General features: G+C 36.0%; 3 protein-coding genes across 5 annotated transcripts; 1 reads left to right on the top strand and 2 right to left on the bottom strand.

The window, feature by feature from the left end:
* Positions 1 to 51: 51 nt before the first annotated feature.
* LOC145227456 (uncharacterized) lies at positions 52 to 8451 on the bottom strand. 3 transcript variants are annotated; one of them, XM_080092363.1, is made up of 14 exons: positions 8051 to 8451; positions 7827 to 7965; positions 7401 to 7527; positions 7178 to 7226; positions 6992 to 7077; positions 5832 to 6694; positions 3638 to 5732; positions 3354 to 3469; positions 3150 to 3287; positions 2651 to 2799; positions 1960 to 2139; positions 1325 to 1558; positions 703 to 867; positions 52 to 379 (listed from the first exon to the last, which is right to left on the bottom strand). In XM_080092363.1, the coding sequence occupies exons 1-14, from the start codon at positions 8155 to 8157 to the stop codon at positions 280 to 282; spliced, it is 4548 nt and encodes a 1515-aa protein (XP_079948489.1). In that variant the 5' UTR covers positions 8158 to 8451; the 3' UTR covers positions 52 to 279. The 3 variants fall into 3 exon arrangements, with proteins under 3 accessions (XP_079948489.1, XP_079948488.1, XP_079948487.1); XM_080092362.1 differs by having other exon boundaries at positions 3638 to 6694; positions 6992 to 7032; XM_080092361.1 differs by having other exon boundaries at positions 3638 to 6694; positions 8051 to 8450.
* A 336-nt stretch (positions 8452 to 8787) lies between these two features.
* LOC145227539 (uncharacterized) lies at positions 8788 to 13994 on the bottom strand. Its single transcript, XM_080092388.1, has 8 exons — positions 13929 to 13994; positions 11725 to 12096; positions 11472 to 11623; positions 11185 to 11410; positions 10043 to 10212; positions 9815 to 9958; positions 9418 to 9595; positions 8788 to 9296 (listed from the first exon to the last, which is right to left on the bottom strand). Exons 2-8 carry the CDS (start codon positions 11923 to 11925, stop codon positions 8937 to 8939), a joined length of 1431 nt encoding a protein of 476 aa, XP_079948514.1. The 5' UTR covers positions 11926 to 12096; positions 13929 to 13994; the 3' UTR covers positions 8788 to 8936.
* On the top strand, positions 13449 to 23180 carry LOC145227532 (ankyrin repeat and SAM domain-containing protein 3-like). Its single transcript, XM_080092376.1, has 14 exons — positions 13449 to 13676; positions 13959 to 14064; positions 14198 to 14396; positions 14672 to 14793; positions 14855 to 14936; positions 18727 to 18859; positions 19130 to 19279; positions 19343 to 19404; positions 19687 to 19811; positions 20453 to 20597; positions 21050 to 21222; positions 21502 to 21574; positions 21646 to 21704; positions 22458 to 23180. The coding sequence occupies exons 1-14, from the start codon at positions 13601 to 13603 to the stop codon at positions 22552 to 22554; spliced, it is 1602 nt and encodes a 533-aa protein (XP_079948502.1). The 5' UTR covers positions 13449 to 13600; the 3' UTR covers positions 22555 to 23180.
* Positions 23181 to 23585: the final 405 nt, after the last annotated feature.

Below are 23585 nucleotides of genomic sequence, written 5' to 3'. Positions count from 1 at the left end.
GCCTGAATTAACTTCCTTTGTGGCTTGCCATATCATTGACAAGGCACCATAGCCCTTACACAGCACAATAGGCACAATGTATTGGATTGCCTCGCATGTCAAAACACGATTAAAATAAAACTTTGAAAACACAAAAGTGCAAACTTGTAAAAACACACGACCAGCGCGTGAAACAAAAAACAACTTTTTGAAAGGATAAGGCCATTTGCGATAATACTGCCTGGATTGAAAAAAAAAACAATAAAAGGAAAAAGGAAAGATGTGAATAGGCACGGGTGATTAGGATGTTTCCTGCTTATTTGAGGTCGAACGATTCTGTCGACCATGAATGAAACGGGTTTGAAGCAGCTGCTCGGAAGTGGGGCGTTGTAAGGTGTCACTGCGTTGATAAATACGAATGGTTAATAATAAAGGGAATGGAACTGTAAATTCGATCGAGTGCGAAGAACAGTATGATGTAATATAGTGTATTCGGAATTGGGTATTTTGTCGAAAATAAGATCGTTTTTTTGATTATATTTCATGGTTCTCACAAACCAACAAAATCCCGGTTCATATTTAAGTTAAAAGCAACTTAATTTGAAACGTTTATCTAAGCCGTTCTAATTTGCACTCTCATTGTACTCAATCCCATTAAATTGTGTCATAGTGTGGTTAACTAGTTACCGTTATGGTTATATTAAAAAAAATACAATTACTTACACTTGCATACATTTCCTTACAAACGAACGAGCATGTTTGGAAAACGTTTTCGGTAGTTCTGGCATGGGGCGTCCTTCGCCGATATGGAACATGGCTGCAATACGGTCCATGTCGAACAGTGGAGGTCGCGTGGTGGCCATTTCAAACACAGTGCAACCTAAACTCCTGTTAACACACAATAGTAACTTCAACTGACGTTTTCAGCACACTTAAATTAGTTTCTGGGAAAATTGTGGTACGTAAGATATCAATTTCGCCAAAATAAATGGCATCATCAGTTTTAAGTTCAAGTTTTTTTAAGGTCCCCTCGACTGATCCCACCAAAGTTCCCCCAGTCGTGTTTACCAACATTTGGCCAACCTCACTTTTTTGATGTGAGCAACGCTTTTTAATACGATGTAGCTGCAGCGCGTTCAGTCACCATCCACAAATTATTCCACCTACTGTTTTGCGCTCCATAACGTTCTAACACCAAGCGCAATAAACCCAACTTAATTTTAAATTTAGAGTCTGGGCTAACAGGCTAAGCTAATCGACAGGTATAGCACACAAAATGAAAGAATATATGTTAACGTGTCCACAAAGGCTATTTACATTTGTCTCCGACACCACAATAACTTACCATACATCCGACTTGGGGCCATGACCTTCGCCGTTGACAACCTCAGGAGCCATCCAGTAAGGCGTGCCAACCACTGAACGTAGCTGACGATCAAGCGTATTGTTACCGCTACTTGATGCGCTGCTGCGGGACGATGAAGCTGCAGATTGTTGGTGGACCCGCTTCGCACAACCGAAGTCGATTAGTTTGATGATCCCACTCGGTAGCAACATGATATTGTTACCGTTGATGTCCCTGCAAAGCAAAAATTTTGAAAATAACGTTTAAAACTAAAAGACCATCGACCTTTTCTGTTGTATAATTTGTAATGGACTGCAACATAATCTAAAATATTTTGCAGGTTGTGTTGTTATAGTATAATATTATAAAGTGGAGACATTTTCCTAAAACCAAAAAAGATTACTAACTTGAGAATAGTTTTGTAATTTTAGTTTTTGGCGTGCAATAACTGTGCCCTGAGCCAAACTTTAATGTTATGTTTTTTCATGCGCTGTTATGGTGCATGTAATGGACATGCATAACGTGCTTAAAAAACATGCTCAAATTTCAGCATTTTAAGTGTTCTCGATTGTTTACTCTGTCGCAACATGTATAAAATGTCCACTGCTAATTGAAAGCACCAGTTGCCCCTTTACCTGTGTACAACACTGTGTAGGTGGAGAAATGTGACACCCTCCAATATCTGTCGCGTGTATCGCCTAAAAACTGCCTCCTGGAGTGCACCGAAATTTCGTAAGATGCTGGAAATAGAACCGCCTGTAAGGAACTCCATAAAGATGCTCACTACGTTGCCTTCAAGGCAGGTTCCGATAAAGCTGAAATAGAATACATGTTTATCTTGGGTACAAAATTTGATTCTACGTTACACCACCATTTGCATTTCTATAAAAAAAACTGGACTGCAGGTAATTTTCCATGAAATAGGGTATGTGGAGTTTTCAAATAAAAACAACCCACATTGTCATAAGTGTGTCATGATCGATAAGGAAAATATGGCAAAGAAACGTCTGCCGCGGTTAAATAATACTGTTAAGTTTTGCAAATAACACACGCGCAGCGTTATCCAAACATCAGGAATGGAAACAAACCATTGTTACGTCACAGACACATTGTTCGGGAATTCGTAAATTGTGCCAACGCTAAGATCGTGACGTGCGTTTGTTTTCAGCAATGACTCTGTGAAAAGTTGCAGCCCTAAACACCTTTGTGGCCATTTATGAGGGTAAACACACAATAAGGCCTATATTTGCACCACACACAACAGGGAATAAAGTGTATTTGACAATCAATAAAGCGGACCGGCTCCTAACGGTACAAGTGTCTCACTTGACAATATTTGGGTGTTTCATATCTTTGAGGATGTCAACTTCACGCTGCAAGTTTTCAAACTCTTTCTGTGCTTCACTTCGGTTGATGGAAAGTTCTACTTGCTTGACTGCAATAAGTTGACCACCATGTGTCATGCCTTGCCATACCTAAAATCAACGTAACATGTTTGTTGTAGAATCTTTAACAGTGCATATTTGTTTAGTTAATGCCTTGAATAGTTGAAGAACTGGGTGCTTAATTAAGTGCTTATTTTTTGCAATTGATGCCTAATACTGCTTTGTTGGTTAAACACCAAGCAATTAAGCTTAAGCATACCAGAATAATTGACCAAGAGTGGATTAAAACCATCAAACTTACAAATGACGCATTACTACATAAATCATTTGGGGACAAACTTTTTGAAAGTTCCTTTCCCTTTTAACTAGCAACACTAAAAATATTATTGCCAGCAAAAAATCAACTTACTGTTCATAGCATACTACTGTAACAAACATACCTTGCCAAAAGCTCCTTGGTCGATTAGTGGTCCTTTCTTCCACCCCATACATTTCTCTGTGTTAAGGTGTGCAACTGAAACTGTGGTATTGGAAATAAAACTTTCCTCTGTTGTTTCTGATGCACGAGATTCAACACCCTGCAAAATTACATCAAGATACATTACAGACTGAATAAAACATTACATATTTTTACAAATACTTACCTTTCGCAAGTCTTCTCCTTCATCAATCATAATCTCATCGTGCTTTTTGAGAGCAGACATTGTTAGCTGCCGAGACAGTTTGTGTGTTTGGGACTTCAAATCTTCTCCTTCATGTTCTAAAAAAACAATAAAACCAAATTTATATTTTAAAAAGTACCAATGATTTTTAATATAGCTTAAATTTTTATGTTTTACAAGCAAAATCAAACACTGCCCCATACCAATTTTAGTTCAGTAATTTGAATGGCTCTTATAGAACTTCTTTTGGCAATATTTGGGCTTACCAAGATGGATACTGCAATCTGACTCAGAAGAAAGATTTTCATCATCATCATCATTAGGTCCATGTAGTGTCCGGCGCATATGTTCTAACATTTCCATCTCTGAGTCATCTTCTGAGTAAGCTTCCATCAATGATTCACGAAACAGTTTTGCAACAGAATTGTTGACTGGTTTCTCAATGTCACAATCAATTAGAGATACTTGATCATCAACATCTATTCCTTGCTTATCGTTAGTGTACATAGTTGGTTCACTATTAGATGCAATTATATCTGGTGGACCAGATGTGCTCTTTAATGTACTTGAGCCATCATCTTCACTTTCTGAATCTGAATATTTTGTCAAGACATGCGCATCCATTTCTGACCTGGGTTGCATGAGTCGCTTACGATATGTTTGAAGCTCATCATCTTCACCTGCACTGCTTAGATCCCCATCTGTAAGTGTTTTGTCACTTCCTGCATCACTAGTCCAAACTTCCAACTCCATTAGATTGCACACATTATCACTGTAACTTGAATTTGTCAGAGATAAATCAGGTATAACCAAATCCACCCTTTTTTCTTTCATTTCAATTTCATCGAGATTTATTTCTTCTACAGTTTCCAAATCATCCTTTTTTTCTTTCAATTCAATTTTATCAACACTTACTTCTTTCACAACTTCCACATCTTTAGATGAAGAGCTCTCCTTTGATGTCAGTTGAGTAATTTGGAGAGCATTTGTTGTTGGAGTATCCTGTGTACCATCAGTAAGAGATTGAGAACTCTTCCATGAGTTTGTTTGTGATTCAGGGATAGGGCTTAGTTTGTTAAATCTTGGAATACAGCTTTCATCTGAAATTTGCTGAGGCATTGGCACTTCCAAAGAGTTCTGGTCTTTAACCAAAACATTTTCGGTTTCATTTTTGGAAACTACAACATGCCATGATTTTCCAGAGATTAGTGCTTCAGTGTCATCTAGTTTAGCATCAACATATTTCTCTGTTTTTGTGTCCTTCCCACCTTTTTCTACAGCGAGTCCAGCAGATTTTGCCCTTGGTTTGGTAATACTTCCATGTGGTCCATTACCTAGTTGTTTTTTGCCACTTTTTATTGGTCCTTTCGATTTTCCACTGGCACATTTTTTGCCAGATTTCACCCTATTGTCTGCAGTTTTCACCTTTCTTGGAAAAATTTTAGTGGCTTTGCGATCAGCAATATGTTTAAGAAGCAGTTCTGAGTCATTTGATGGGTATGCCTCTTGAATTATTGGTGTAGAAATACCATTTAAAAATTTGTTGGATTTTAAAGCTTGCAGATCATTCGTATTGGCAATTTTATTCACTTTGCTAGAAGCTTCTTTCTTTGGTGTTTCTGTCTTATTGTGTTTGCTGTCCACATTGTTCGATGGCTGTGTACAATCAACTGTTTCATGTAAAACGACACCATTCACTTTTGCGCTATCAACTGGCGTGTGGTCTTGTTTGTGTTCAGGTATATCATTACCCTTTCTTTTACCAGTTGCTGATGCTGGTTTTAACTTTTGCAAAGGAAGGTTTCGAAGACTGATCATTTTTCCTTTTCTTTTTAATTCATTTTGCCGTAAAGGTGATTCCTTTTTACCAACCTTGCCAGTTTTATTTTGCTCCGCCTTTTTGGAAATATATTTTCCGTTGTTGTTTGACATTTTCCCCTTTATAAGCTTTTTCTTTCCTATTTCCTTTGGGTCAACTGGTGTTAAGGCAGGAGCAGATTCACTGTCATTATTCTCGTTATTACTTCCATTCAAGTTAACTGTTATCTTGACAGCTTCATCTTGTTCAGAAACATGCAAAGTTAATGACTTCGGTCTATCATAAGGTTCAATTGTGTTTTCTCCTGGTATTGACTTGATCTCTTCAGTCAGTTCATCAAGTTCTTGAACAGCTTGTTGGAATGACGATTCTGTTAAAACAGTTTCTGTTTGCTTTTCTCTCTTACCTGGTAGATCAGCAGCAACTTTGGCAGGTTTGTAATTTTGCTTATCCTCCTTTTTTTGAAACACAGCTTGGACAGAAATGTTGCTTGGATATTTGCCATTAGGTTTCTTTACCAATTCCTTGGCAGGACCTTTCTCCTGTGGTTTTTGGTCAGTGAAAACATGCTTTGGTGACTTTGAGTTTGCATTTTGATCTTTGGAATTACTTGTGATGTCAAACTTAATTGGACTCTTTACCTGAGATTTGCTTTTGAAGACACTGTTTGCTTCAGATAACTTGTCTTCTTTCTTGTCAATTTCAAGCTTGCTCTTTTCTATAGTTTTATCACTTTTGGGGTTATCCAAATTGCTGTCAATCCTCATAAACTTTTTAGGTTTGGGTGAAGACTTGTTTGTAAAATTCTCCATCATGTTTCTTTCTTGTGTTTCTGTGTTTGTTTGGGAAAAGTTTTCTAAATCACTTTTCTTCAAAATCCTATTAAGTTTTGGGGATGATTGTCCATTCTGCATGGAAAATTGTTTTGTTTGCTTCACTTCTTCTGCCCCACTTAGGAATCCATTTTTTGATGCATTTGTTTTGTAGTTATTGCCATGACTGTCGAAATTTTGATTGTTGTTGCTATTGTTCTGATTGTTTTTGCTACTATCTACATGAACCAAATTTTCAAATTTAAGAACTTTGCTATCATTGTTTGCAAATCCATTTGTAACAAAGTCCACTAAAGGGGGAGAGAAGCTTGTTGCAGTTTTATTTCTATTAGTAATATTTTGCATATTAGCAATTTCCTGAACCTCTATCTTTGGAGGTATATTGTCATTGTCTGGCTGCATTGTATCTGTAGGTAGTGGTGATATTTTATGAAGAGAGTGGATTGAATGCTCATGCAAGGTTTCTTCAATGGCAGAAAGTGGGTCACTAAACACCATATGATCACCCAAAATTCCAATCTTTTTGCGGGGTGTAGATGTAACTGATGACACAACCACTGAGTCCTCCATGTTGTATTCAGACTTTAAGGGGTCAAGCCGAACCATTGATAATGGATTTCTGCGTGATGAAGCCCATTTTCCAGATGATGATCTGCCAAGAGGTGTTGTGCCTATAACACAAAACCATAAGAGTGTACAAAGTAAATGCAACCATATAGTACAAAGTAGTTGGGTGTGATGGCTGTTTTTTGGTTTGGGCATTTACAGGCAAAAAATTGGACAAGCGTTGTTTCTTAAAGAAGTTTTTGGTTAAAGATGTTAATCTAGCATTTCAAATGATATTAATTTTTATGTCCAGTATAAATGAATTTTGAATGCATATGTAGGAAAATATAAAAACAAACAACTATATACATGTACAAAATCTAAGGTTCTTAATTTGATGAACATTAAGGGCATAATCCTACTTCGTGATCTGGCACTTCTTGGTGTTTCCCAGTCCTCTTCCCTGTCAAAAGGTGTTGAAGATCGAGACAATGATATGACTGTTAAACTAAACATAAAATAACAATGAACTACATATTTACAACTAAAAAATCAATAAAAAACAAATGGTTAAATAGTTTAAGCAATAAAAAGTTGTTTAAATGAACCTGGAATCAAGGGCTGGTAGAATCAACTTGCTTGGTGATATACTCCCATCTTAAATAAAAACATGACAAAGTTTAATTTCACAGTCTTAATTCTTGCTAAAAATTACCACTAAGTTGCATTTACAACTCTTGTGCTGTCTGTGTGTTGACTACTTTTAGACAACAAACCTTATATCATTTGATTTGTTAATGGTTTGAACGTAATTCTTCTGAACAAATTTACCTTGTGGTTTAAGTATTCTGTCTTTAACCATGTCATGCTTAATATTTGGAGTACTAGTTGATCGCATTCGAGTTTGTTGGGTTGGTTTTACAAATGTCACTTGTTTTCTTGCAAAGCCGCTTGAAATCTACAATATAAACAAAAATTAGCTATCATTCCCCAAATAAAATAGTTTAAGCTGTTTTAATCGGGCATGTAGCCTACATTAGATAACAAACAAATTATGTACATAACTTTTACCTGACAATTTTACTATATTATCATTAAATGCACAAAATTATGACCAGCATTTTACTGATCATATTGTTACTAAAGATGGTTGCAAAAGCAAAACATATTTGTTCTTTATACTAAAGCTAACTGCTTTAGCCTTGAAACAAACATTTCCAAACTTGTGACTGTGTCAGCTTTTTTCACCAAACTTACATCTGAAGCCGAGAAAACAGATTGTAAATAGTCGTTTGTTTTTCTTGACATTTTTATCTCAGGTGTTGACAGAGTTCTTGAGTGGCCCTTTCCACCTATCCACCCTCTTTCTTCAGGCATGTTTACCTTTGAGCTAGGTCTACAAACAATATAAGTTTTTATCACGCACAAGTGGTTGATCACGCTACGTTTTTATTGCTTTATGTAACTTGCAAATAGTTTACCTTTCTTCCTGTGCAGTAACCCAACCATTACTGGAAGGGTGAAGGTGCCTTTCGTCCAATGTATGATTGTTATCTAAGTTATTGGGAAGAACCTTTTTACCTTTCATGTTTTAACTTTTAATGCAGGACACAAGTTGTCGAAAATACCATTGTATCTTGGACTTTGTTGCAATTTAGGCCTATCTAAAAGCTTCTACATACAAAATGGATAATTGTAAAACTAAGCTTCATGAGACACAGTAGCGTTTATTGCCCAATTAACAGATAAATTGACATTTAGCGTTTTTAAATGCAGACAATATTTGCTTTTTCCCGACATTTAAAATTAATCAATAAAGCCTGTTTACATAGGCAACAAGCACAGTTACCACTGTCACGCCTGAGCAACCACGGCTACAGAAATCATCGGAAGACATTTAAAAGTCATAACCGAGTCAAATTCTTAGGGCTTAGGTAGAAAAATGCGTGGGTGGCAAGAATTTTAGGGTTGGGATTTTTAATGGAATGTTGTAATTTACAAAGTTATTCGAGAAACTTGGGGGGAGGATGCCTCCTGTTGCACCCAAATGCCCGGCGCGCATTGTGATGCCTGACCATACCCATTGTAAGATTCGCAAGCACATTTTTTTTCCGAAGGGCAGTCCACTAAATAATACCTCAAATTCTCCTAAAACAACAAATCCTCCCAAAAGCAAGTAACTCTGTTTTAGTCCCAAACTACAAACTCTACAAAGAAACTTCTTGCATAACAAACAAAATCAGGCAGTTAATGCTGAACACTGAAACAAGACATACTAAAATTGCATTTTGTGAATTTTTATAAACTCATTTGGCAGTGGAACAAAAAAAAATACAAATTAAATTGCAAGGTATGTGGCAAGTAAAACTAAATGATTGAAAGGTTTTGCAGCTTTTCAACAGCAGCTCTGTCAGCTTGTAAGACTTGGTCAAAAGACTTGCTGGATAGTTCAAAGGCACTAGATTCACTTGATACTGGCAATTCTCCATCAAATGATTGCAAATCATGTGAATAGTCATAGTTTGAAAATATGTCATCTACTGTTTCACTATTAGTTTGTAAATTTGTTCGTTGTATCAAACTACGACTTGAGTTCAGCGATGCTTGCATTCCCGCTGCCGCTTTTCGCTTTGCGTTATCTAGTTTGTAAGAAAGTTTGGTAATTTCATACTGTCTCATTGTGTTTTCTTCCTTTTCTTTTTGAAGATGCTGTTTTACATCCAGTAACTAAATAGGAATATCCGTTATTTTTATGAAGCAAATGTACTGTATTGTTACCTTAGACAAAATATGGTAAAGTTTATGTACTATAGTTTTTTAAAACGTCAGGTATATTTTTTAGACCAACCTGTTTTTTTAAATCAGCAACCTGTCTGCTGTTAACTGAAGTTATAATTTCTCCCCGCGTTTCCAAGTAATCATCAATAATTTTTTTGACATTTTTAGGAACTTTATTCAGGGATTGATTTTCTTTTTTTGCAGCAATCTTCATTTGGCTAAGACTAGCAGATAAAGTATCCTTGTTTCTGAAAAACCAGATGAATTTATGACTATGTAGTATTTTTTCATTATAATAAAAAACAAAGTCAATTAAACAATATAATTTTAGTAAGTCATTCCACAACCAGAGTTTAACACTATTTTTATCATTCCCATTCTTGCACATGAATGCGAATGATAAAACTTCCAAACTAAAAAACAAGTGCACTATTTTTTATTGTTCCAAAATGTCCATGTAAACTTGCATTTTTGAGGCACAGTTCTTTTGGTGTTGCACTTCCTTTTGTAACTCCCGAACCTTGATTTCAAACTCTTGGATTGTATTGTTCAGATCATTTTTCTGACAAATCCATTTGTTTCTTGCATCAGTAAGATGATCAAGTTCATCTCTGTAAAACATATATTGATAAAAAACATTATGGAGTAATAAGTAAAATGTTGTTATGGAGTAATAGTAAAAAAAAAGTAAATACTTGTTCATCAGATGTTCAGTTTGCAGCTGCACTAATTGGGCTGTAATCTCTGATTTTTCTTTTAATAGTTGACTTTGTTGATGCTCATAGTTTAGTTTCATGGATGATTCCCTTTGAGTGAAGTAATTGATTTGCTCATCCCTCTGTGATCTCATTGTGGCACAAATTTCCTACACAACAATATTAACAGCCACTTATATGTTTAATGTAAGTAAACTTGTTTCGCAAAAGACTATATTTCCTATTAATAAATGGAATAGTAAGTTTTAAACAACACAGCTTTAACTCCTTAAAAAATCAAAACATAATACCAATATTAGTATGGACAAAAAGTACAGTACAAAAAAAATGAATAAATACTTTAGTTTGTGACCATGACAAATTTATCAGCGTTCGAGGAGAAAGTCTAAGACAGTGGTTCCCAACCAGGGCCCATACCCTCCCAGGGGAGCCACGAGCTGTGTTCCGGGGGGCCCCACAGGCGTAGATTCACAAGAAACACCCACTAAAAGTCATTTTCACTTTAACTTTATTCCCGAATTTAATCGACTATTTCACATACTATTTGTTTATAGTGAGGTTTATCATGCTCATTTACTCTATTAGACCTGTTTAGGGCCAAAATTAATACCGCATTCCAACGCGAGATTTGCTATCTACATTTTAAGGGGGCCACAGGTCATACATGGCAACTTGAAGGGGGCCACGAGGTTAGCTACTTAAGTAGCTTAGCTATTTAAGTGGATGTTTTCAAAAGAATGTTATTAGGTTGGTGCGGGTAACTCTTTTACAACACTTTAGAAACATACAAGCTAAAATAAACAAATAGTTTGCTTTCACTTTTAGGGAACAGTTAAATACATTTTTTGTTCAGCCTGTTGTGAAACTTCAATATCCCACTCATTTAAATAGGTTAATCAAAATTTGTAATGGCCACTAGGATAAATATTGTTTGCTTGGGTACTCATACACAGGTTTTTTTAAGGTTTGGTTTGGGTGACCGCTAAGTAGTTTTAAGAGACACAAGTGTTTCATTTCAGTACCAAAAAATAGCCATATTTGCTTATTTGCTTGCAAGTCCAAATTTTGGGAAACCGCTGGAGAAAAACAAAACACCTTGAAAAAACACTGCTCATACATACTTCTAGCTCATCTATATGTTCTTGTAGAGCTTGACTGAAGATGTCACTTTCAGCAATTGTTATTTGTAGGTCACATTTCACTTCTTGCAATTTAAACAGTTCTTCTTTTGCCTGTTGTAGTTCATTACATGACTCCTTTAACTTACAATTTATAGAAGTATTTTCTTTTGTGAGTTCACCAAGGGTAACTTTCAGACTTTTAATTTCATCATGAAGAGCTTCAAACCTAAATTAAATACATGTCCAATTGCAGAAAAATTTCATTTGAAATTGTGAGTAAATTTTACCTTTGTGTTTCATTTTCTGGGTTATCCATCTTGAGTTGGGACTGTGTTTGAATATATTTCTCTTGGATGTTTGCCAACTCTTCATTAAGCTCTTGCTTTTCATTCTGTAGTTGCTTAAATGCTTTTTCATAGTGTGTCATTTTTTCTTCCAACTAAAAATGCAAATTCATTGTAAGTGGTTGACATTACTTAAATGTCGAATGCAAACAGCAAACACATTTTTGTTATATAAACACACACAATCATGTTTTACCTGCAAAACCAGTATTTCAAGATTACGACATTGGTCAGTCATCAATAAAATTGTTTCAACAAAATTGTTTGGCAATTGGTAAACACCTTTTTCTTCTTTAACATCAAATATGTCTGATTTCCATGAGCTTAAAGCAGTTTTTAAAACTTCCAGAACTTCAAAGATTTGAGCATAAATGTTGCTTTCACCCATTCTGCACATTTATCCGCACACTGATTTTAAGAGCGAACCACAACAACAAATGAAGTCATGTGGGAGTATTTCTAAAGCTGCACTTCTTAGACTTCTTACATATTTGCAACAGATCAATTTAGAAAATCAATTTGATCATACAGACATTAGTTGGTAGGAAATCCATGCTCACGGCTGAATCTAAAACAAAATCAGCAAAACATTTCAAAATAGTTCATCCAGGAGACCAGGACACATTTCCAAAAGGGATAATCCCACTTGAATTGGCTCCGGTTCAGTGCGTCTATGGCAACAACAAAGTATCACGCATCGCTACACTTATTGCATGACCAGTAACAGTGCTTCCATCTAGAGCAGGAGCGGGCAACTTCTCCAGTCGGCGGGACTGATATGGGAAAATAAAGTACTTGGCGGGCCGGATTCCGGAATCGATACATTAATCGCGTATTTATCCAGTGATTTAAAACGGATTTTTGACCACCTAAACCAGTGGTCTTCAACCATTTTAGCGAAATCGCCCCCTTGCTAGGGCACTGACTCAATATCGCCCCCCATTATATCGTTTTTTTTTAAAGTTCTTGACTCTTGAGCATTTGCGTGCAATTAGATTTACCCAGCACCAACGAATGCTTATGTTAACAGTTAAAACCCAATGTAATTGCTACCAAGCAAAGTTTGTGACGTCATATACAAGATAACATCATACGATTATGCGCAAACAATAGCTATTTTTGTTATTTTGATTAAAAGTAATGGGGCATTACTCGGCAAAAGAGAAACCTATACATTCCACATTAATAACTTACACTAGATTTATCAAATTTAAGGATGATACAAAAACTTCGCAGTTTTTGAAGCGCTAGCAGACCTATAGAAAGTGTAAAAGTGAAACAAGTTTGGGGGAAAGCTCGTTACCGTTATATTAAAAAGGTATAGCCGGTCACCATACATAGTGCATACATCAATTTAATGCATACACCACAGACTTAGATAGTTTTTTTTTGCTTAGATAGTAACGGCGGGAAAGTTTTTTGCTATTGGGGAGCGTTACTGTCCGTTACAACTATAATTTGACGTAGTATGCAAGTAGTGGGGGATTGCGGCAGACTGTGGCCGCGGGCCACATTACCATGTATGACCCGGAAACTGTCTGCGGGCCGGTCAAAATCCCGTCGCGGGCCGGATCCGGCCCGCGGGCCGTATGTTGCCCGCCCCTGATCTAGAGAGTACGGGTATTAAAATGTCATTTACAAGGAACTAATTACTTTTTGTAAATTAAGCAGACATAAAAAAATGATTTTTTTTGTTATTACTGAGCAGTGAGAATAGTTGTACACAATAAAAACAACGCAAAACGAACCTAGTAATCTAAATGTAGCAATGTATCGTGTATTTTTAGTTTGCAACAAATGTTTATGTCCTTACAAGTAGTCTGAACTACTTGAAAAAACTAACTGTAATCTACAAATTTGAAGAATAAGTTTGCGCTTTTATATGCCTAAAATCGACATTCCGTTTAAAAAGGAATGGGAAACACTGGTAATCTCATCTCACCTTTTGTGTAAACCTGCACGAGAAATGTATCATTATCTTTACAGTCTATTTGTGATAAAATCTTTGGACCGGTGCGCAAAAATCTAAAGTTTTAAGGGGGACGGTCTACATTGTTAGCAGAACAAGGGTGATGGGTGATACGTTTGATGAATCAGGAATCTTCAGTGAGAGCCTTTCCATATGGAAAGGACTGAAGCAAAATAAAGGTATGTGTACCTTGTATACAAGCCTGTTGCGCTACAAGCATAAGCCATTACCGTAGGTAAAGGTAGGTTACTGACAGCTAAGTTTCGTTAAGTTTTTTTGATAAATTGTGTCTTTTTACGTATATTGTCAACCAGTTTATGAATACCAAACACTGAAATTCTGAATAAATGATATAGCCACAATATATATTTCACAGAACTGAGAACCAAAAAAGGATTGATTCAATGGGTTGTGTTTGATTATAAATTTACCTTTGGGTATTTTGTTTTGGCACTTAATAGATGGTTCCTTGTCATATGAAGATGGTGACTTTGACCCTATACCATTGGATCTGTTCACAGCAGCATCTATTGGTGAAGGGGAAATTGTGCAGGACATTTTGGACAGGTGCAATAATTTATTTGACTAATTCTTATGTGTGATCACTATTTACAACCATTAACTTACTCTTAGCAACATCTATTTGCACATGAACACTAGTAGTAATCTTGTGATTTTGAACATATTTGTTTTTTGGCAGTAAAAGCATCAGGGTGAATACAACTAACCGTGGTGGGTGGTCAGCTTTAATGTATGCAGCTTACATGGGACATGACTGCACAGTGCAGTGTCTACTTGAATGCGGGGCAGATCCCAACCAAAGAAGTCCACAGGGATATTCATCACTTATTCTGTCTTCAATGTGTGGCAATGACAATATTATGCACCATTTACTACAGGTTAGTGCATTAGGTGACTGGAGTAAAACAAGATGTACAAGAGCATTATCCAAATTACAAAATGTACAAAAGTAAAATTGGCAAATACTGGTACTTCCATACAAACCAACATTTTACAAATGTGAGGCAAGAAAATATACATACTAAATGCTAAAGGTATTTCACTCTGGTATACTATATTGCATGAGGCTGCCATTTACATAATAGTTAAGTGGCCATGTCTATACTAATTAGTACCTCATCAAGTACTTATGCTCAATATGATATTCTTGTAGAGACAAGTAAATTTGGAAGCAACAGACAAGCGTGGTTGGAGTGCTTTGTTCCATGCTGTCAGTGCTGGCCATCAAAGGACAACAGAACTGCTGATAAAATGGGGAGCCAACTGTGAAATGGTGTATGTAACTGAAACAGTGCAGGTGTAGAGAAAAACATAATAATTACAAAATCTTTTTTAGTGAACCATCTCAAGGCTTAACACCATTAATGGAGGCAGCAGCATCTGGACATGAATTAATAGTAACACTTCTGTTGGAAAAGGTAAAATCTCTCCTGGTTTTGTCTTATGATCTGTAGGTACACATGACACTCAGTTACGTTTTATCCCTATTTAAATTGTTAAAAAGTTTCTTGCAGTTTCGTTTAAATGCTCATTGGGCTATGTAAGCATGTGGTTTTGATTAACAGCAATCCAAATGGCCCTACTGCTTAAAGCAGTGTTTACCAACCTATGGGTCGCGACCCAAAGTTGGGTCGCCTGTAAATTCTGTTGGGTCGCCAGTTTTTGTGACAATTAGAGCATCTACATTTCGAAGCGTTATTTTGTTATTTCCCAACGCTATGAATTGTTTCCCAATAACAATTTCATGACTATTTGGCGTGATAGTGAATTATTCTGTTTGTGACGTCATAATGTTTGTGTGAGATCACTGTTAAGCGTTGTCTGGCTCATAATCCTTTGAACTAGCTCTAAAGTTGGCGGAAAAACGAATAATTATGGGTCCCCTTCCCTGAAGGGGACACATATTGTTTTTGTCCGTATTTTTTTTTTCTTTTTTCTGTCTAACGCTGGTTTGGTCAAGAAGGAGTGCTTTAAATTTATTGAAATTTGGACATATGTTAGATATTAATCCAAACTTGGTCCACCTGAAGTTTGACCCCAAATTACCCAGCGGTTCACCCACAGGCCCCCAAAACATAATTTTCTTAAACGGTGGATTTTAACGCTCGTTTGGTGAAAAAAGAGTGCTTCAAATTTATTCAAATTCGGACATATGTTAGTTATTAATCCAAACTTGATCCTCCAGAAGTTTGACCCCGAATTACCCAGCGGTTCACCCACAGGCCCCCGAAACGTAAAATTTTAACGCTGGTTTGTAACGCTCGTTTGGTAAAGAAAGAGTGCTTCAAATTTATTCAAATTTGGACATATGTTAGTTATTAATCCAAACTTGATCCTCCAGAAGTTTGACCCCGAATTACCCAGCGGTTCACCCACAGGCCCCCGAAACGTAAATGTGTCTAACGCTCGTTTGGTCAAGAAAGGCACTGTAGGCAGAAGTCCCAAGAGAGTAGCTCAATGGTTTACGATAGCAGGAGGGCTCAGCTTGACGTCAGACAGACGTTTCATGAGACGTCGTTTCGGTGATCAGAAATGAGCTGTTTTGCACAGCAATGCTATTTCGTTTTATTAAGTTATCACTCACATTTTCAGTTTTGGCAAAGGTTTCACACCTATGACGTGATTTAAACCTAATAAGCGTACTTCGGTTTCGTATATGTCAAGCAAAACTTGTTAATCAAAATAAAGATGAAAAAATAAACTTGACATTTTTGCAAGATAAGTGTTTTTCTAAATGCTCGTTGTCAGGTCGGCCAACGCATGACCACGGGTTACTTAAGGTCAACTAGTAGGTATTACTAACACAGTTCGGAACTTTCTTTTGTCATAACGTAGCGTTTTTTTGCAATCAATTTAGGAATCAAAAAAACAATTTGTTATGTGTACACTTGCAGCAAATTGCTTTTTAATTTAAAGTGTCTGTAACACAACTGTTACAGCTTTCTAGAAAAAAATGTGTTTAAAACCCGACCTTGGACGACAATATCTGGGTCAAAGCAAGAGATTAAATTAAAGTATTTGTTTCGTTCTTTATTAATGTTTTTATGGGTCCCCTTCCCTGAAGGGGACACATATTGTTTTTGTCCGTATTTTTTTTTTCTTTTTTTCTTTTTTTCTTTTTTTCTTTTTTTCTTTTTTCTTTTTTCTGTCTAACGCTGGCTTGTGAGACCCGTTTGGTCAAGAAAAAGTGCTTGAAATTTATTGAAATTTGGACATATGTTAGATATTAATCCAAACTTGGTCCACCTGAAGTTTGACCCCAAATTACCCAGCGGTTCACCCACAGGCCCCCGAAACGTAAAATTTTTAACGCTGGTTTGTAACGCTGGTTTGGTCAAGAAAAAGTGCTTCAAATTTATTGAAATTTGGACACATGTTAGATATTAATCCAAACTTGGTCCACCTGAAGTTTGACCCCGATTGACCCAGCGGTTCACCCACAGGCCCCCTAAACGTACATTTTTTAACGCTGGTTTGTAATGCTGGTTTGGTAAAGAAAAAGTGCTTCAAATTTATTCGAATTTGGACATATCTTAGTTATCAATCTGAACTTGATTCTCTAGAAGTTTGACCCCGAATGACCCAGCGGTTCACCCACAGGCCCCCGAAATGTAAATGTGTCTAACGCTCGTTTGGTCAAGAAAGACACTGTAGGCAGAAGTACCAAGAAAGTAACTCACTGGTTTACGATAGCGGGAGGGCTCAGCTTGACGTCGGACAGACGTTTTACGAGACGTCGTTTCAGTGATTAGAAATCAGCTGTTGTGCACAGCAATGCTATGTCATTTTATTAAGTTATCACTCACGTTTTTAGTTTTGGCGAAGGTTTTACACCTATGACGTGATTTAAACCTAATAACCGTGCTTCGGTTTTGTATATGTCAAGCAAAACTTTGTTAATCGAAGTAAAGATGAAAAAGTTAACTTGACTTTTTTGCCAAATAAATGTTTTTTTAAATGCTCGTTGTCAGGTTGGCCGCCGCATGATCACGGGTTACTTAAGGTCAACTAGTAGGTATTACAAACATAGTTCAGACCTTTCTTTCGTCATAACGTAGCGTTTTTTTGACAATCAATTTAGGAGTCAATACTCATGTATAAATTAGGCTTAACAGTATTGTTGAACACCAAGGACGGCGTGCTATTGAAAACGGTGTCAAAAGTCAAACAGTCGTTTGGCGTGTGCACACTGAGAGGTTACTACAGGTCAATGGTACTCGTTTTGCGAAACAAAGTTAAATGAAAAACAATTTGTTATGTACACACTTGTAGCAAATTGCTTTTTAATTTAAAGTGTCTGTAACACAACTGTTACAGCTTTCTAAAAAAAAATGTGTTGAAAATCCGACCTTGGACGACAATATCTGGGTCAAAGCAAGAGATTAGATTAAAGTATTTCTTACGTTTTTTAATGTTTTTGTAATTATATGACAATAAGAGTGCAAAAAGAATACGAACAATTTTTTTTGTTGGGTTAATGCTTTCTAAAAATTTGTCCTTAAGAATCTAAAAATCACCGCAACATTTGTTTACCGTAAATCTGCACAAACGCGCGTGTGGGGACCCATTTGTTTTTGTTTACAAAAACAATCATATGTGTAGATCAAATGATGTGTATAGTAAATTGGTAAATATCGTATAGAATATATAAAATGGAAGTATATCAGAAAGCCACTCTTCTAGTTGTAATTCTATGACAATAATAGTGCAAAAAGAATACGAACAAATTTTTTTTATTGTTGGGTTAATGCTTTTTAAAAATTCGTCCTTAAGAATCTAAAAATCACCGCAACATTTGTTTACCGTAAATCTGCACAAACACGCGCGTGGGGACCCATTAGTTTTTGTTTACAAAAACAATCATATGTGTAGATCAAATGATGTGTATAGTAAATTGATAAATATCGTATAGAATATATAAAATGGAAGTATATCAGAAAGCCACCCTTCTAGTTTTTGTTTGATGTTTTTTATTTTTCAAACTAGCGTAGTAATTTTCGAAAACCTTTCCTGATTTACAAACAAAAATACAACCCAAATAGTAAGAATGCATATCCATGTGTCGCGAGAAGCCACAAAACAAAATTTTGGTAAGTATTTGGGTCGCGACAAAAAAAGGTTGGGAACCACTGGCAATGGCTTCAAACTTGAAACTTCTTAATCTATTGTAACGACAGTTGAATGCAATTTTTAACCATATATTTAAAGGGAGTGGATATATCCAAGGTGGACTTTAATGGTGACAATGCTCGATCCTTAGCAAAGGTATATGGCCACATTAACATTGTTCGAGCTATTGAACAATACAAGCCAAAAAGAAGGCAAAGTGGAACCAAAAAAGGTGTGTGTGTTTGTTTGTGTAATGAAGTAATATTTCAAGCATGTTTAAATCTGAGCTAAAAATGACTTGTGTTGTGGATTTAAATAACAAAGTTCAGTTTCTGTTCAACATAATATTGGATATTTGTGCTTGGTTGGCCTACATTGTTTTTATTGCCTCTTGGAGGCCTTGTGTAGAGGCATGTATAAAAAAATGTATGTGCCAAATTTTACAGCACTATCACTTTTATGTATAACCAATGTACTCTATTGTAAATTTTATTGTGCTCAGGCTATACACAAAACAACTCTAACCAAAAGCCTGGCGGCAACCCTTGTGGGAGATCAGGACCTAGCATTCATGATGGTCCCATGGCCTTCGCCCAAATGACTGGGTTGGACCCCAGTGGCAAACCCCAACCCCATGCAGCTGTGCCATTTTGTAAGTGAATTAGATGAGGTATTTTATACTAGTGGCAGGTTAAATCATTTTGTTCAATTTCAGTCATGCAAGACAACCCGTTTCCCGCTGAGACGCCAAAGCCTGTGAAATGGGAAGGGCCCAAAGTAAGTAGTGGAATGTTCCTTTGATAAATATTTAGCCTGAACCTGTACATTCCGATTTTTATTTCCCACCACAGAATCTTGAGATATAAATGTTGGTTTAATGTATTTAACAGTGTTTATATTGTGACATAAAGGTTGGGTTTGAAGCTATTATTTATTTTCACCAAAATGACACAAAAAATTCTGGAGCAATTTGTTTATGAGTAATATACTTTTTGCAGAAATTCCGTTGTCTTTTTGTTGTTTGTTTGACAAATCAATTACCCCACTTACTGTTTTAAGGACCTGGAATCATTATTAAAGGAAATTGGCTGCAGCAAGCATTACGTTAAGTTTAAAGACCAGGATATCGACCTTCATGTGTTTCTAACATTGTCAGAAGCAGATTTAAAAGAAATTGGTGTTGAGTAAGTCAAATAATGTATAATCCAATTTGTACAGATAGAAGTGTTAAAGTATTTTTAAAGTTGATAAGTCTTTACCAATCTACGGTTTTGTTAATATAACCAAGTATAAGTTTTACATATGATCTACACATTCTAACCTACTAAATGCAAACATTTTATGCCCACCCTAGTCATTCAATGGTTGACTATGGTAGATTCCTTTTAAGGGTTCAGGTCAAATGGTGTAGAATCTAATTTGTGCAAGTAGTAGTGTTTTTTAAGTTGGTCAAGTCTTTACCAAAACCAGGTCTAAATTTTACATATGATCCAAGTCTACACATTCTAACCTACTAAAAACAATCATTTTATGACCACCCTAGTCATTAAATGGTTGACTGCCAGCATATAGTTGATTCCAGGGTTCAAATACCACCACAGACTAGATTTTGCCACTTTATACCTCACCAGCTCACCACACAAAATATTTGGGACTTGATTTGGTATTTTGCCTCTTACTGTCCTTGCATACTGCGATCTAAATATATGTGTGACATTATTATTAAGCTGCATGAAATGAACTGTTCAAGGCTGATCCCAGTAAAGATTGTATTTGAACATGTAATCTATATCTCTAAAACAATTTGCTGTTTACATCTTACCAGCTTATTTGGACCCCGTCGAAAGATGGTGTCAGCCATTTCAAGACTTTCCAGTGAGATTCAAGCAAGCATATCAGATGCTGCAGAAAACATCTACGCTGACACTTTGAATGCCAAGATGCAATCTCTAATTGCTGATCTTAATAAAGTAAGATAACAATATGATGACAACATGATCATTGATTACTTTTCATTTATGGCAACATGGCAATAAAAGTAGATGTTTTTGTATTTATTCTTTCGGGGCAGTGGTTCGCAACCTTATTGTGTCCTTTTATATATCCATAAGGGTGAGGACCCTTACAATCTCTTGTTATAAACTTGGCAATTTCTTTTTGGGGTCAAATGTGTCCCATGAATAAAGTATTGTGTAGTCTAATTGTTTATTGTATTTGGCCCATCCAAAATTAAGGTTGCACAACCCTGACTTAAGGCATTGTTAAGAATAAATCAATATACATTTGCTGTCTTGCACATAATACTGTCAAAACTTAACGAGGTCAGACTGCTGCATACTTTGGAGTGCTTTGTTACCAGAAAATCAAGACAAATAAACTTATGGTATGCAGTCAAAAATGACAAATGTTGTTGTTACACCAGGTTAAAGAAGAAAAAGAGGACTTGTCTGCCCAAGTAGCCAATGAACGTGAACTAAGACAGGTGGCTGAGAGTTGTTTAATGGAGTATAAGGAGACTTGGTCAAATCTTAGAAGGTGGACAGAAAAGTGTACATCCTCACAAACACAACTACTGGAAACTGTAGAACAGTTAAAGTAGGTTTATATGTTCTAATGTTAGACTTAAAAGTTAAGTTCGGTGAAAATTGCAAATGTCCAATTGAGGTTTGCTAATACCTTTGATGTGTTTGTTATCCAATTGGGATTGAGTTACTTTAAGTGGATTTTCAAAACCAAACTACCTCTTATGCTAAACTTTGTAAGACAGTTTTACTTAACATGTTTTTGTTTAGTAGAAGATGAAAGTTGTGTAAAAAGATGTAACGACACTTTTGAAAAAATTGGCACAGTAAATCGATATTATTTTGTGTGCAGACTACATGCTCTAAGCTTACATCCAGAACACAATCCAAATACTAACAGGGGAGGTGCAAATAATCAACGAAGGGTAAGTATCTTATTTCATGCAAGAAAATTCATGTCTTAAAATCATGTGGTATAAATTTGCCTTGTTTGTAGAAGCATGACAGTCTGATTAAACAAGTTCAAGAATTAGCTACAGTTTCACACCATACCAAGTAAGTAAACTGTTATACATGTATTGCTAGTCAATTAAATTTGTAACAACTAGTGGTGTACTGATCTGCCTGTATATTTTAACTACAGCCAAAAGTCCTATGGATAATGTAAACTGATTTGCATATTGTTTACACAAGCAAACTCATTTATGATGGTCTAAAATATACTTCATATTGTTTAGACTACACAAAGACTGAAATATTTTGATGACATCCAAGATGTTATTTTGTAGAGACCTCAATAGTCAAATAAAGGTGTTTAAACTTGTTGGTTGTAAAATCTAGCTCACAAAAAAGTTGAATTGCCGAAATTTTTTGAATAGACTGGTTTCATGAATAGAACAGATTTAGCTATGGTTTTGACCAACTGAAAGTTGGGTGTTTTAACTTTGAGTCAAACCTTTTTACCACTTACCACATGCAGGTAATGAAGCTTGCAAATGTACAGATATGTTAAAGATACTTATTTCACAACTTTATTTTGCACCTTTTTTCTTATGTATTATTAGGTAGACTAGTTAAGGCTGTTAATGCAAGAACTCTTGCTTTTGCTCAGCTTAACACTTTGATGAGTTAGCTAAATTATGGTTAGAAATAGCCGTTGACATTACCAAAGTTTGTTGCAAAAGCCTGAATTGATCCAGTACTAGAAATCATTAACTTCTATGGAGTTGGTTACAAAAGAAACATAGCTAGTTGCTTAAAGACTGGTGTTTATAACTGTATGTTTATAACTGTATGTTTTGTCTGTAGTGATTTAGTGCAGAAAATGCAGAATACTCTTCAACGGTCAAGCTGGAAAAATGTTGCACCCTCTACAACTAAAAGCAATGCAACATCACCTGGGTGAATGACCAAGCATGTGCCAGTGCCAAATCTAAGTGAACTTTTTTAAAGTGGTGTCCATAGCAAATGACGAAACCACTTGACCTCATGCTCCTTGCCAAATGTCCTAATCTGTTTTTCCTTTACATTCTTTTCACCCTTTAATGCTGCAGTCACGGCTTTCTGTGGGTCTACTGTGAACTGCTGCATCTTTAAAATTCTATTGCAGCCATACTGACATCCAGTATCTGACCAAAAAATACACTTCAACTCAATGTTGCACAAAACATGTTTTTGTTGCACGTATGTGTCAAATTCTCAAGAGCTTTGCATGGCAAGTTTAAAGTTATCTTTTTAAGTCTATTGAGTGCTTGTTGCATAGCAAAGTTCTTTTCTGTTTACTTAAAATATACTTAATAAGATTCCACTGTCATTCTTGCTTTTTTGCAGTTTTACCTATTGATAGTGTAATATGTTTGGTGCCTATTTGTCTATTGCTTTTATATTTTACAATTGTGCTCCATTTTAATTGTGATCTGGATACATAATGTTCACAAGGTATATGCTGAACCTCGTACGCTTTTCAATTTCATATGATGTGTTTGTTAAACAAGGAATAGTTATATTGCGTTAATACACTGATTCACAATCTTTCGTTTTAGTAGGCCTAAAAATAATCTGTAAATTTCACATCAGGTGAAACACAAATAGTTTTACAATTTGAACTGGTATGAATGTAATCATGACTTAAGCACAAAGCCCCTGTATTTGGAGGTAAAGGGATTAGTCACATGACCTATGTCGGCTACCAACGCATTCCATTTACTACTTAGGATCAATGGCCAAAAACCATGGGATAAGCAGTTTTCGCAAAGTTGAATTTATGACGTAATTTTTGTCACAAACTGCGATATCTAAATTAACCTTGGCCAGTCAACTGTTAAACGAAAAAAAATCGGAATATTTTTGGGGATTTCCCAAATTTCTGACGTCACATACTGAAGCAAAATTGTTTAATGTTGAGTTGAGTTTATTGATTTGTAAAACTGAGATGTA

The sequence above is a fragment of the Phallusia mammillata genome, chromosome 1 (genome assembly GCF_965637545.1).
Source record: "Phallusia mammillata chromosome 1, kaPhaMamm4.hap1.1, whole genome shotgun sequence".
Taxonomy (NCBI): Eukaryota; Metazoa; Chordata; class Ascidiacea; order Phlebobranchia; family Ascidiidae; genus Phallusia; species Phallusia mammillata.
This window is presented reverse-complemented; position numbering and strand designations above follow the sequence as displayed.